The sequence below is a fragment of the Perna viridis genome, chromosome 1 (assembly GCF_037379345.1).
Source record: "Perna viridis isolate PV_CMFRI_1.1 ecotype Kerala chromosome 1, ASM3737934v1, whole genome shotgun sequence".
Lineage (NCBI taxonomy): Eukaryota > Metazoa > Mollusca > Bivalvia > Mytilida > Mytilidae > Perna > Perna viridis.
Window position 1 is genome coordinate 72353230 of NC_142445.1, and position 15948 is coordinate 72369177.

The 15948-nt window shown below is 32.8% G+C and overlaps 1 protein-coding gene across 6 annotated transcripts in view; it reads left to right on the forward strand.

Moving 5' to 3' along the window:
• The window catches only part of LOC148630275 (DNA repair and recombination protein RAD54-like), a 44867-nt gene extending 29653 nt beyond the window's left edge, over positions 1–15214 (forward strand). For 4 of the 6 annotated variants that reach the window (XM_088564597.1, XM_088564594.1, XM_088564596.1 and 1 more), the window contains exons 17-21: positions 2785–2908; positions 5618–5696; positions 8854–9033; positions 12407–12570; positions 14421–15214. In XM_088564597.1, the coding sequence (XP_088420723.1) occupies positions 2785–2908; positions 5618–5696; positions 8854–9033; positions 12407–12570; positions 14421–14622 (749 nt within the window). In that variant the 3' untranslated portion in view covers positions 14623–15214. Of the gene's footprint in view, positions 1–2784; positions 2909–5617; positions 5697–8313; positions 8476–8853; positions 9034–12406; positions 12571–14420 lie in introns of those variants that run through there. The other 2 variants (XM_088564595.1, XM_088564598.1) reach the window with 2 other exon arrangements.
• Positions 15215–15948: the final 734 nt, after the last annotated feature.

The window sequence follows — 15948 nt, forward strand, 5'->3', positions numbered from 1 at the left end:
GTTTTAATTCAAAATTTTTGGTAAACTACAGTCAACGAAAGCCGTCAGTTAAACAGTCAAACCGGCGATTGAATTCAAATGTAATTGATCATTGCCACAGTCCTTTATAAATGAATACGACGACGTTAATAAAAACTTTGAAATTGTACTATATAAACAACTTTTAGAAGATATGTTAACAAACTCTTTTTTTACTGGAAAGACATTATCAAGTGTTCTGGAGTTATCGGTCCTTTAATATGCAAATTTATACCCAATTGACGGTATGTCGTAACACATTCGCGTGTGGCTCAATTTATAATTAGTTAAGGTGTTATCTAAATGGCTAATTGCCACCAGATTTGCAGATAACAATTATTTTTTATTGTATTTCGTAATACCAGGTGATGTTGTTTATTAATTACCGATTATAATTATCATCAAACAAAATTCTGACTCCTCGACTTATCTGCTGAATTCAATTTATCTCTGTTTTTTTACATCGATTTTGGTCAAAATTAGGCTATTCAACTTATAGTCCGGAAAATACGGTAATTCAAACACACCCATCATTGACAGACAATACGGTATAACACTGTCCATCTATCTATAGGTACAATTGTGAAATTTCCCTTACAAATCAGTTCATCAGTAAGGGGTAGAAATTTCTGTCCACTGCCAGGGACCAGAAAATTCAAACTACATTATTGCTTTTTTAAAAAAGCCTGTAGTATATACTGTTGAAAAAAAAAGTTTTCAGCTCACCTCGCTGTAGGCCAGGTGAGCTATTACCATCACTTTGCATTCGTCATCGTCATTAACAATTTTGGAAAACTCTTCTCCTCTGACACTATTTGACCAATTTGAACCAAACTTGGTATGAATGTTCCTTGGGGTATCCTGCATAGAACTGATTTGGGGATTTTTGATTCATCTAAAACATGGCCACCATTACTAAAAATAGAAGATAAGGGTCAGACAGTAGTTTTTCTCATATATCTCCAAAACTGTTAGGTTTAGGCCAATTCTTTCAATGGCTGAAATGGTCTTTATTATTAGGACTACAGAAGTCTTCATGGATAAAAGTTGTCAGACGACTCCTTGTAAGAGTTATTGTCCTTAAAAGGGGAAAAATGATGTTTTTTTGGTTTTTTTTTTTTACAGTTTTACAGTTATCTGGAAAACTTTGATAGATAGAAACTTACAATTGCTGAAATGATCCTTATGATAAGTCCTATCAAAGTCTTCTGGAGTCAAAATTGTTGGACAACTTCTTGTTCAATTTATTGCCCTTGAAAGTTAAAATTCAACCAAGTGAGCGATTCAGGCTTCTGGGAGCCTGTTGTTTTATTATTCCCGCCTTTTTCTTTCTTCCGTTTGCACTTCTATCCGTTACACACTTGGGACCCATCTCTAATCTGCTTCTCATATACACTGCTGAATGAAATTTAATGAAATTTTCACAAGATGTTAATTATATATTCCCATTGTGCACCTCCATTTTACATTTTGATCCAAATCAATTTGGAGGTCAAAAGGTGCATGTTATCTAATGGAGGAGTGGGGATATCAATTTAGTAAGGATAATAATACTTCTATCCCTTTCTATATTGTTGTTTTTATTGTGTGGTTCTTCAGGAAAATTCAATAGTTATTTTAAGAATTGCAATACACACATTGATATGCAAATTATTACTTTTTAGTCACTTGTGTACCTCTGTGACTACAAATATTGTATTCCAAGCATCATGGTAACATTGATCAATAGTACCAGTATGTTCATCTGCGAGAGAGTTGGTTTTAATGTTACATTATAAAAGTGGCTGCAACTGCCAAAAAAGGAAAGGGGATTATAAGCAACTTTGGATAAAGTTGGGGGCATATTGATTTTACCTTGTCCATAAGCCGCAAAGTTTTTGCATGATATTCAAATCAGCATGGTGAAACCAGTCCTACTTTTCAAGTACTTATAAGACTGTTAAGAAAAATTTCATATGTTTTATTCATGCACATATGTATGTTTATTGAGGATTGGTAGAAAGTCATCTTTGCAGTTTAGCAGTTCTGTAAAAAGTTTCTTATTTATTGTGTTTCATGTGTGTGTGGAGGCACACATATGTTTCTAAGTTAAAATAGTTGTGTCCATGTGGAGTGCAGGGGAATCTTTTTGTCTAGTTCATTTTTATTTTTGTTTTTATGGGACTTAGGAAATCACTGAATCACTGGGTAACAAATAAAAAAGCACTGAAGACAAAAATGTTCAATCGTTGTCAATGGCTTGTTTTCTTACTTTATTTCCCTTACAATTCAGTTCATTTCATTAAAACCTCTGTTGGAAAATAATAGTTTTCCTTCAGTTTCACAAATTATTTTTTACTTTGTGAACATATGTTAATATTCTTACCATCCTACAGGTCTCACACACCAATGATAAGTGATTTAATTCCTGGTTTAATAAATTAACGACAGTGCATCATGGGTGCTTTTATTGAGGTCACTACAGTCATATAAACACATGGGAAAAGGGAAAGGCAAATGATAGGCTGTTGGAACTAAGCGAAACAATTTCAACATAAACAGCAATGAGAGTTTAACTTCAAGCAATGATTATAATTACTAGGAACTTGAGAGGAAAGAATTAAATTTTTTTGACAAAAAAGAAAGCTCTTCACTCCACTTTAAGGACTTAACCCTATAAACTATTATCATTTGAACCTTTCAATCAAATGTGTGGGCCTTCCACTTTACTGTTTTTGTAACGATCTGGGACCTTTTAAGATGTTTAACAATGTTTATATTTAATAGGGAAGTTCCAGGTTTTAGATTGTCTCCTGGCTTTAATCAAGACAACAACTAGTGATAAAGTGGTCCTTGTATCTAATTATACACAGACTTTAGATTTGTGTGAAAAGCTCTTCAGACAAAGAGGGTAGGTAATAAGGCTAGATATGTGTAATATTGACTTTGGACAAAGAGGGTGGGTAATAAGGATAGATATGTGTAATATTGACTTCAGACAAAGAGGGTGGGTAATAAGGCTAGATGTGTGTAACATTGACTCTTCAAGCGAAGAGGGTGGGTAATAAGGATATATTAGTGTAATATTTACCTTAGACAAGGAAGGTAGGTAATTAGGATAGATATGTGTAATACTGACTTTAGACAAAGAGGGTGGGTAATAAGGGTAGATATGTGTAATATTGACTCTTCAGACAAAGAGGGTAGGTAATAAGGATAGATATATGTAATATTGACTCATCAGACAAAGAGGATAGGTAATAAGGATAGATATGCGTAATACTGACTTCAGACAAAGAGGGTGAGTAATCAGGATAGATATGTGTAATATTGACTCTTCAGATATAGAGGTAGGTAATAAGGATATACATGTGTAATATTGATTTTAGACAAAGAGGGTAGGGAATAAGGATAGACGTGTAATATTGACTCTTCAGGCAAAGAGGGTAGATAATCAGGATAGATATATGTAATATTTACTCTTCAGACAAAGAGGATAGGTAATAAGGATAGATATGTTTAATATTGACTCTTCAGACAAATAGGGTGGGTAATCAGGCTAGATATGTTTAATATTGACTCTTCAGATAAAGAGGGTAGGTAATAAGGATATACAAGTGTAATATTGACTTTAGATAAAGAGGGTTGGGAATAAGGATAGATATGTGTAATATTGACTTCAGATAAAGTGGGTGGGTAATAAGGATAGATTTGTGTGATATTGACTCTTCAGACAGAGTGGGTAGGTTATAGGGATAGATATGTGTAATATTGATTCTTCAGACAAAGAGGGTGGATGATAAGGATAGATATGTGTAATATTGACTCTTCAGACAGAGTGGTAGGTAATAAGGATAGATATGTGTAATATTGACTCTTCAGACAGAGTGGGTAGGTAACACGATTTTTGTCACATGGGGGTTAATATCTACAAAAATAATAGAGGTTGTTTAAATTATGATCACAGAATTCTCGTTTAGCGTTCTTACTTTCTGTACAACCTGAAGGACTGCATATAGTGTATAGTTATTGTGTATCATAAAATACAGATCAAGTTTGAATTTCAGTTTGTTTGAATCATACACAAAAGTTACAGCCATTTTTAAGTTTTTTTCCCACCCAGTAATGTTTTGATGAATTTTAGTTATCTTAGAATATTAAAGAATTGTGAAAGTTTCTCTTTTTTTGTTGTTGATATTATGGTGTCTAGATAAAGTTTAAATTTGTTTTCATTTATTTTTTCACAGCCAAATTTAGTTTCGTTGAATTAAAGTTATCTTTCTTGGGATGCTGAAAATACTTTCGAGGTTATGGGGTTATTTCAGTTTGATCTGTTGTTCTTATATGATAATTTGTAATTTAGCATGTCCATTGATATTAATATAACCCAATGTGGTGGGTATCATTTAATGTCTAATGTCATTTAATGTTAATATATATATATAAAAAATTTAATCTTATTGGTAGTTCATAGTTCTTTGATATGTCCACTCTAGCTGTGTAATTAGATTTTAATTTGTTTTTAAATCAGCCCACATTGAGTTCCAGACAGTTTAATAAAACTTCTTTGAAATTTTTCGGGGGATTTTTTACCAGAAAAGGGAAAGTTCAATTAAATGTACGTTTTGAGTTCTTTGACCACATTCATTTTGTGTGATAAATCTGTGTTATGTGTTACAGTTTAAATTCAGAGATTTACCAAGCTTTAAGAGACCGTACCATATCAACATCATTGCATTGAGATTTTGTAAGCACTTCATTTTCACATTCTTTTAATTGCATACCTTTCTTGAAAACTGTTGATTTCACATTGTATTTCATCTAATCATTCTACTGATTTCTATTGCATTTCTTTACAATGCTTAATTAATTTCCCACCTTAATTATTCCCCACGCAATGAAGTTGCAAAGGGTATGTTTTTGACCCGTCTGTTAGTCCATCTTCAGTTTTCCTGACTTTTTTTTCTAAACACTTGCAGATATTGACATGATTTTTGGTATATAAATTCTACGTGATAAGTTAAAGGTGAAATTTAACTTAGCAAAATTCATAGAAATAACAGTTTTCTGGATTTTTTTGTAAATGCTTGCAGACGTTGACATGATTTTTCGTATATAAATTCACCATGATAAATTACAGGTCAAGAGTACGTTTCGTTCTGCTCTGATAATTTTTACCGAAATTACGGGCCTTGAACTTAGCAAATTCACAGAAATAACAGTTTTCCAGACTTTTTTTCTAAACCCTTGCAGATTAGAACATGATTTTTGGTATATATGTTCACCATAAGTTACAGGTCAAGTGTTTGTTTTGTTCCGCAACAATGATATTTAGTTTGGATTAACTAAAACTCAAAGAAATCTCAGTCTGGAGTTTGAAACTACCATTCCCATTCTGAGTAACAGAATTTAGTTAAAAGATAAAGGTCTAAAGCCCAAAAAACACTCTTATTCCTTTATCGAGGTCCTTCTGCATGTTAGTGCGCTCACTAAGGTTCTTTAATTTAGCTGTATATTTGTACCAAGTAGGTAGCTTTTATTGGCTAGGCATATTGTATAGCCCTTAGGTATAGCTCATCTTTAATTCTGTGTTCTATTAACTTACACTTTGCATTTACAGATATTTATTTGTAAGGTTGGATGGGACAATGTCCATAAAAAAGAGAGCTAAGATTGTCGAGAGATTTAACACTCCTTTGGTAAGTATTTACTATAATACCACAGATATTTGCCTTTTGATGATAAATTCCATCAAGCCAGCACTCCACAGTATTGTAGAACTGCCTAATTTTGGTCTTGTAATCTGATGCTTTGTAACATTTATCACTTTAAAAAATTGTCAAGCATCTGTAAATCTATATATCTAGAAATATCTCAAGCCAAGGCCTTCAGGATGCAGTAAAAATTTTCTGGAAAAAAATTACCCACAGCATATAGGGTTACCATAGAAACCATGCAAAAGTATGCGAAAATTTGCAAAAAAATTCATAAAATCAGGTTTAAAAATATCAAATTTCCCGCAAAATATCTGAAATTTTTATTTCAATCCCTGAAACTGTTCAAACTTTTCCCTTCAAAAACCCCTTCCTCATATGGGCATCGCCGGTTAGATTTTGAGCTATTTCACTTTGTAATCCACTTATTAAATTTAGCATGGTAAAAAATTGACTTGCTTTCACTTTCACAATAAAGTCAAATTGTCATTGAAAAAAAGCCCCTTCAACATTGAAAATATATAAAACATTGAAAAATACTTTTAAAAGTCCCCTTTTTTTTCAGAAAATGTTTTATCAACAATAGATTCTTCATTTTTAATCACTATAGCAACCACCGGTTTCCATTTATGTCATTTTTCATCCCTAGCCAAAAGTGCGAAACTAAACTAAACTGTGGAGTGCTGGCTAAGGGCTTGTAAGTCCGGTCATGTAACCTAGTGATTTCTGGGAGATGGGTCCTTAGTTCCCATTCAAAAGCATGCCTATTGTAAAGAGTAAAATCTTATCAATGAAAACCTCTTATGCATGAAAATGGTGTTTAACTAAATCTTTTTATACCCCCTGCTTGAAAAGTGGGGGTATATAGTGAGGTCATCATCATGAAAGGTCCGCCGGTCATTTTGTCTGTAATAAATATTTCCATCAAAGATTTCTTGGCTCCTGGGTGGGGAATGACTAGATATTTGGTATATGGCTTACCCATGGTGACTTGCTAAGAATGATAAGATGCTTTTTAAATAAGTTAAGCATGGTGTCTTATATTGTGTTTCCCCTTTCCAGCTTTGTAGGTCATCTGTTTCTTGTTTTCCTAGCGACTTAGAATTTTTACATGTGCTGTATTATGAAATTTTCCATCACTGATATCTCAGCACTAATTGGAAGGAATGATTAGATTTTTTGTATATGGCTTAAGCATGATGATTTACACAGTGTCTTCCCTTTCCAGCTTTCTAGGTCATCTACTTCCTGTTTTCTGAGTGACTTTCTTAAGCATGATGATTTACACAGTGTCTTCCCTTTCCAGCTCTCTAGGTCATCTACTTCCTGTTTTCTGAGTGACTTTCTTAAGCATGATGATTTACACAGTGTCTTCCCTTTCCAGCTCTCTAGGTCATCTACTTCTTGTTTTCTGAGTGACTTTCTTAAGCATGATGATTTACACAGTGTCTTCCCTTTCCAGCTTTCTAGGTCATCTACTTCCTGTTTTCTGAGTGACTTTCTTAAGCATGATGATTTACACAGTGTCTTCCCTTTCCAGCTTTCTAGGTCATCTACTTCCTGTTTTCTGAGTGACTTTCTTAAGCATGATGATTTACACAGTGTCTTCCCTTTCCAGCTCTCTAGGTCATCTACTTCCTGTTTTCTGAGTGACTTTCTTAAGCATGATGATTTACACAGTGTCTTCCCTTTCCAGCTCTCTAGGTCATCTACTTCCTGTTTTCTGAGTGACTTTCTTAAGCATGATGATTTACACAGTGTCTTCCCTTTCCAGCTCTCTAGGTCATCTACTTCCTGTTTTCTGAGTGACTTTCTTAAGCATGATGATTTACACAGTGTCTTCCCTTTCCAGCTCTCTAGGTCATCTACTTCCTGTTTTCTGAGTGACTTTCTTAAGCATGATGATTTACACAGTGTCTTCCCTTTCCAGCTTTCTAGGTCATCTACTTCCTGTTTTCTGAGTGACTTTTTACATGTGCAGTACAGGGAAATTTTCTATCACAGATTTCTGAGCACCCATTGGAAGGAATGATAAGATGTTTAGTGATACAGTGATTAGATGAGCTTATAAGATGTTTCTGTATACTGATTACTGCTTTATATAACATAATATTTAATTTATATAAAATTTCTAATATTAGCAAGAAACCATGAAGACACTGAGGACATTCACTGAACCTTAAACACTTCAAAGGTTACATATTTATAGCACCTTTGATTATAACAATAATGTATTTCTATAATATGTCAAGGAGACAATGACCCAACTAGGGTAAACAGTATCAGAACTTCAATGACACTATTAATCCCTAAAAATCTTCTTTTTTGTTCTGTACCTAACCTACAATTAAGATTTCTGTGTAAATGGTCATATTCTTTTGGGGGAGCAGGGGGTAAAGATTTAGTGAGCATTGCTGACAGTTTGTCTATTTTTTTACTAACTACAATAAGCTTTGTTTTATAGTCATAATTGAAATTGGCTTGCATGTCAATGATATCTTTTTGTATATTGTAATTATTTTTTTTTAATTTCAAACAGACCAAAAGACCCTAATGTGTCATTGTTTGCTTTTTCACTATCTGTATAAAATGCTATTTTCAATGCCCTGAGTTTATCTTCACTATTTGTATAAAATGCTGTTTTGTTTTCAATGCCCTGAGTTTATCTTCACTATCTCACTATCTGTATAATATGCTGTTTTGTTTTCAGTGCCCTGAGTTTATCTTCACTATCTCACTATCTGTATAATATGCTTTTTTGTTTTCTATGCCCTGAGTTTATCTTCACTATCTCACTATCTGTATAATATGCTGTTTTGTTTTCAGTACCCTTAGTTTATCCTCACTATCTGTTTAAAATGCTGTTATGTTTTCAGTGCCCTGAGTATATCTTCGATATCTGTATAAAATGCTGTTATGTTTTCAGTGCCCTGAGTTTATCTTCACTATCTCACTATCTGTATAATATGCTGTTTTGTTTTCAGTGCCCTGATTTTATCTTCACTATCTCACTATCTGTATAATATGCTGTTTTGTTTTCAGTGCCCTGAGTTTATCTTCACTATCTGTATGATATGCTGTTTTGTTTTTAGTGCCCTGAGTTTATCTTCACTATCTGTATGATATGCTGTTTTGTTTTTAGTGCCCTGAGTTTATCTTCATGTTGAGCAGTAAAGCAGGTGGATGTGGATTGAATTTGATTGGTGCCAATCGCTTAGTTATGTTTGATCCAGACTGGAACCCTGCCAATGATGAGCAGGCCATGGCCAGATGTTGGAGAGATGGCCAGAAAAAACAGTGTTACATATACAGACTTATAGCTGTAGGTTTCTCACACCTCTGTATGACTGTATCTAGAAGAAAACCAATTGATGGCCTTTTGTTAATCTTTCTTTGGCTAGATTGCATGGCTTTCCCTTTCTATCTTTTTTGTCAGAGAAATATGTAAAGTGGGTGCTCTTATATGGTAAAAACCTTATTTTTCTGAAGAAAGCATACCGTGAAAGTTCTTTAATATATGGATACTAATTTTCATGTATTAGGGAAGAAACACAAATTCATGGTTTTGAGGTTTTCATTATACACATCAATGGAAATCTCCTTTTCCTTTGGAACCAAATTTTGTGGTTTGGCCTACCCACGAACACCATGGAAATTGGTAACCCACGAAAAATAGTACTTTCACTGTATTTAGTGCAGAGGAATTGTGGGCATGCTCACAGAGATTCTTTAAGGTTCTGCTTAAGTCAAAATCTTGGACATTTATTGTCGAGATGTTATTAATGCAATGATTATGTTCCTGAAAACTGTTCTTAATGCTTCTTTATACAGTATTCTACATATATGCATGTTTCCTTCCTTCACAAAACATGTTAATACAGTCATATTTTGCTAACAACAGAAGTGTAAACATCAAATTTTAATGCAATGTACAGATTTACCAGAACAGATTTTTGTTGGGAATGCAAATATGCTGTAGCCTTAATATCTAGTGCAGTGTAAGCTAACAATAATTTGTGACAATTTGCCAAATTTGAATGAAAATTATTGGTGTTGGTATGTTGCTGGATCATAGCCTAAAATATCTCAATTCATCTAAATTTGAAGAAATGGCAATTTTTTAAAGAAAATTAATGCTAGCTTGCACAAAACAAAGTTTGTGGAAAATTCAAAAAAAAAAAAAAAAAAAAAAAGGCAACCATTTTGAAATGGCGGCAAAAAAGGGGCAAAGGTCAAAATATAGGACATTGCTGTATCTCAGAAACCTGGGAGGTCAGGAACTTAAAATTTGGTACAGTGATAGAGTTTGACATCAGGAACAAGATTATGCAAAAAAAATCGGAAACAATAAGATGCCCTTTGCCATGGCAACTTATTTCCCTGCCAAAATTTCAAAATGCTCTAATTTGGCTGAACTTTCATGGTAAAAATGACATGCCAAGTCCAAATTTAGAGGTTTCGAGATGATTAAAAAGTTGTTGCCATGGCGACCAAGTTTTTTTGCCAAAAATTCAAATTGCTTTGATTTGGATAAAACTTGGTTTTAAGGTCAACTTTAAAATGCTGAGTCCCAATTTTGAGGTTTCATTCAGATTCGAACATTTCTGTTGCCTTGGCAAACAGTTTTTCCTGCCAAAACTTCAAAACGCTCTTATTTGATTGAAATTTGTTTTGAGAGGTGAAAATGACATGGTGAATCAAAATTTAGATTTTTCAAGACTGTTTGGGGATCACTGACATGGCGGGTTTTGGGAGCCCTTCATGATCCTTCCTGTCATAATAACCACTTGTTATTATTATAATCCTCCAACAAAGTTAGGGAACTTATTGTTTTTACTTCTGTTTTAAAATTCTTCTTTCTTCTAACCTCCGTCTTGTCGTGCAGAAATGGCTGAATGGATTGAAACTAAACTTGACACAAAAATAGACCAGCATATGTAGATGTGCACCAAAACTAAAAACGGAAATTTTGGCAGCCCATGTCAGTCATTTTATTGCACTGGGAAGTTTGTGTTGGTCAGTTACATGCTCAGATTGAGAATTAACTTTAAAAAAAAATAAAAAAATTTTGTAGTCATTTAAAGATAAATATTGGAATATGTATTATTTCATGACATACTAGTCTGTTACAAAATATCTGAATGTGTCATAAAATAAAAGAGGTGATTTTGACCATATATGGATGTTCTAACAAAAATTCAAAATGCTGCGACTAGGAGAAAATTAATTTTTTAGTGTGAGAATAGTACACTGAATCAAAATTTTGAGTTTGTTAGACTGTTTGGAGTCACAGATGAGGCCAATTTTGGGAGCCTTTCATGATCCTTCAGATCATAATCATATCTTGTTAAAACTATGATTGAAAACATTTCATTAAGGGATGTCATAGATATTGACTTTAACTGTAGCTTAAATGTATTTGTTATCCTTTAAGTGTAGTCACATTATTCATTAATATTAGAATTTAACTCCACTATAAGTGGCTACCATAGGAAAATTGCTCTGATTGAGTTGCAGATGCTTTTTTTTCAATTTTACAGGCAGGGAAGGTTTTTTGGTTTTTTTTTTTTTAAATGAAATAAGTCTTACTGCTTTTTGTGATATTTAGGAACACTTCCTGTGTTTGCCTGTCCGTCTGCTCACATACTCCTTCTAAACTGCACCAGGGATTTTTATGAAATTTTGTAGGAAAGTTGGGGATCATATATAAATGTGCATGAAGAAATATAAATACAGTTTGATTACTCCGAAGTAGATAATTCGATTTAAAAGATTAATATTTGAGTCAATTTTAAGTGAGGTTTTCTTGATTTTGTGAGCTTGTTTATTTTTACCCCTTTTTATCTTACCTGGTCTCATGGACCACACCACACTGTCCATTGTTGTTAACAATTTTACAAAAATCTGAGTCTACTGGATCAATTAGAACTAAGAATTGGTATAAATGTTAATTAGGGTATCCTAGAACTGAAGTGTGGATTTTTGGTCCATTTACATACATAATCAGTGTTACTAATATAAACTGAAGGGGATGGAAACAACTGTTTTTTTTTTTTTAAATTAATGCAAGCGTTTAGGTTTAGACAAATTCTACTATTGGTAAAATTACATCTCTGAAACCATAAAACAGATTCTTACTCAACTTTGTAAACATGTTTCTTTAAAGTATTGTTCAATCAACTGTTGTGAGGATTTGATCTGTTTACAAACATGGCTGAATAAAGACGATAGGGGTCAAACAGCAGTTTTGTAAATTTTTCAAAAACGTTTGGTTTAGACAAATTTTGCCTAAGGTTAACATATTCAGCATGATGTCATCTAACCATGGATATATTTTAGTGGAGATTAATCTGTTGACCCTTGTTGGAGTTATTGTTCTTTTTGCTTTTTTTGATGCTTTGAATATGAACTCCTCTAAAACCTCATTGCTTTATAGGAATGATAACATAAATGCTCCATATATTAAATGATTTTTGTGTTTCTCAAATGGCTGGGTAGCAGGTATGATATAAATATGGTGATTGATGAAATGATAGACTAAATGATTTCAATTCTCCAGCTTAGCAATTCAAGCTCTTTAGAGCATCATGTTTTTGAAAACAAGTTTAAACTGTGCTTGCAGACAACACTTGGATCATGAAATACTTTAATTTCATTTTGTCCTAAGACCCTTAGAAAGCTGCTTTGTATTTCAGACTGGAACAATTGAAGAGAAAATCTTCCAAAGACAAGCTCATAAAAAGGCACTTAGTAGTTGTGTTGTTGACAAGGAAGAGGATGTGGAGAAACATTTCAGTAGAGATGAGTTACGGGATTTATTCCGTTTAAATGAAACCACAATCAGCGATACACATGATAAGTAAGTTTTTATTTCACCATCAGTAATTCTTCAAGTTCATAAACATAAAGGTCAACGATACTCTCAGTCACTTCTATACGAGTCAACGATACTCTCAGTCACTTCTAAACAAGTCAACGATACGGTCACTCCAATACATACAAGTCAACGATACCCTTGGTATCTCCTATACAAGTCAATGATACTCTCGGTCACTTCTATACAATTTTTGCTGTTTACAACTTATCTCACATTTATTGGTAAGGATATTCCAACATCCTTTATTATCCATATGGTTGGAAATACATTGTACATTGTTATGATAATGTTTCTTTCATGATCATGGTAGTTTTATACACAGTCATAAGTAAAACAATAATAATTGTGTTATATAGTTACAAAAAACTGAAGTTAAGAAAAACAAGGTGTCACACAAATAGATAAAGCATTAACAATATGAACTCCCACAAAATTCAAGTGATATCAGAAACTCTTGAAAGGTAAGCATGTCCTGTTCTGCCATATGATGTGGTAAAAGTCCAGAAGCATTAATGCAGCTTGGCAACAGGAGTCACAAAGGGGTTCCGCCAAAACAATTCACACTAGGGCAATATCATTTAATGCAACAAAGTATCATGATGTAAATATAGTAAATTTTGCAAAAATTGTGGAAAAATATCCAAAATGGACAAATGTTAACAAATGAATTCTAATGGAAGTAGTATTAATAAAAATGCCTTTGAATATTGTACTGATATTTGTGATGCAGGTTTATACTGATTAGTTACACAGTTTGTTTTAGTTCAAGTTTGTTGATTATTGATAGAGTAATACCCGTTTAACTTAGAAAAATTGTACTGGAAGGCAGTCCAGATTGGCACATTTTTGTGGTGTCATCACATCTATTTTGTGATATATGAAAATAAAAAAAGTTGTAAAAATGTTTGTGTTATCTCCCTTTACATGAACTTTAAGTTATCTTGTGTGTTGTATTAGATTAAATCCTGTTTTAGACAGGAATTTTTTTATAACTTGAAGAACAAAGATATTCTATTATAAAATGGTAACAAGTATGAAAATAGCCAACTCTACACATAGCTCCTTGATGAGAAGTAGATGAAGGCAACTTAATGACTTTAAATAAAAATAATACATTCCCAATAAAATTACATCAATATCAGTTGCCAAATTTTTCATATAAAATAAGCAGGTGTACAATGGCATTACTTAGTAGTCATTCTAGAAAGTGTCATTAAATTTCTTATAGTGGTTAAGAAGGATTGTACATTAAGGTACCCCCTACCATCAATCTGACAAAATGGCCAAGTCCATGTCATTAAGAAAAACCAAAGTAATGAGTGCACATTAGAATTATCTAATAATCAGTAAACATTCGTAGAAATCAATCCAATGTTCCTTTTTAATTTTTACAGAATGCAAGCCTTTTTTAACATGTAACTCACCAACACACAACAACCTGGTTTGTGGTCTCTTTGGGGAAACGAAGAACAGTAAACATTTTTCTTTAAAACTTATACATTTGTACTATTTTTACCTTGGAAAGTATCTGAATGGTTTTAAATAAGTTATTTAAAAGTATCCAAGTGCTTACCACAGCTTCAATAAATCAAATATTTAAATTTGAAGTCTACTGCTGTCTGTTGCTCTGATTGTACAGTAAACCAGTCAGTCAGGTTGGAGAGTTACTTCCCTCTGCTTTAAATTTTTAAAAAATTAAGTCAAAATGGGGACTATGAAAAATGACTATTGTTAAGGAGGAACTTAGGGTACAAAATATAAACATTTGGAAGGACATTCTGATCACTACAAGTGGCTGAAATAATTTGAATATGTATACATTTTATTTTTAGGATAAAATGTCGGAGATGTGTAAACAATATACAAGTACGGTGCCCACCAGATGGCAGTGATTGTAACTCAGATCTTACCCAGTGGTACCATTGTGCTGATAAAAAAGGGCTTATAGACCTAATACTAAAGGGAGCATGGGAATCCTCTGTATCGTTTACATTCCATCACAGATCTCATGAAGAACAGAGAAAAACTGTATGAGGGATGATTAACTTTAAATCTTTCTGTTGTTTTCCTGTGACACCAAGAACGGAAAAATTATGACATTAAAAGGGCTTATAGATTTGACGCTAAAGGAAGTATTGGAATCTATTGTGTTGTTTTCATCAAAGATGAAAGAGAGGAAAACTGTATAATTGGTTTGAATGATGTTTCATTTTGACATTCATCACCAATGGTTGAAGCAGGTCTAATAACAGCATGATTCCATCCATTGTTTACACTTAGGATGTATCTACTTTATGTAATGGGCAACTGCAAAAGTATTTAAGCATTATTATTCAAACTTTGCACAGTGTTGATATACATGTTGAAGATGTGCACCTCCATTTATGGACAAATTTGACAAATATTTAACATAAAATCTACCTATCAAACATAGCCATTTTCTATTATAAGTTCTAACTTTAGGTTATCATAGTGTTTATATACATGTTGAAGATAATTGTGTGCTGACAAATATATAATGGTAATGGCAGATGCATACATTTTATTTATCTTGTGTAAAGAAGTGTAAACTGAAGCAAACGTTTCATTGTTGGTTTGAAATAATTTAAGATGTGAGTGTAAAACAGTTTGGTTTTTTTTTTATGTCTAGGAGTAATTAAGTATAGTCACCCCATAATCCTTCATAGAAATGGTTAAACACTTGGTGTGCAATTTAACCATAATAAGACTTTCGGTTATGTATCAATTATCTATTTGGTGGTAGATTGGGTATCCATTTTTCAAAGATTTTAAAAGAGTTGTTTGTTTTTTTATGATAGCTTTGAAGTATTACAAGAAAAAAACATGTTAGGTATGAAATATATGTCAAATATATTGGTAAGATTCAACAGTTGTATAAAGTGAACTCTTGACATTGGTCTGTCATTAAGTTGGTGATACTCTGTACAGAAAAATTGTTTGTTTGAGATTCCTGTAAACAAAGCCATATATTGAAAAAATCATAGGAGATAATTACATCTAAATGCTTGTTTGAGTTGCTCATTTACTTTTGTTACTTTGTATGTATGATTTTAGTTACTTTATGTTCTTTGTTGTGTATGTCTGTTTTCCATGTCTGGTCTTTGTCCCTGGATTACATTCTTTTGATTACAGCTATAACCTTGGTTCCCTTGGTTACTCTTCGAGATTCCTGTAAACTCAGTTACCATGAAAAAAATCATTGAAGAAATTACATCTAAATGCTCGTTTGAGATTCCTGTAAACTCAGTTACCATGAAAAAAATCATTAGAGAAATTACATCTAAATGATGGTTTGAGATTCCTGTAAACTCAGTTACCATGAAAAATCATTAGAGAAAT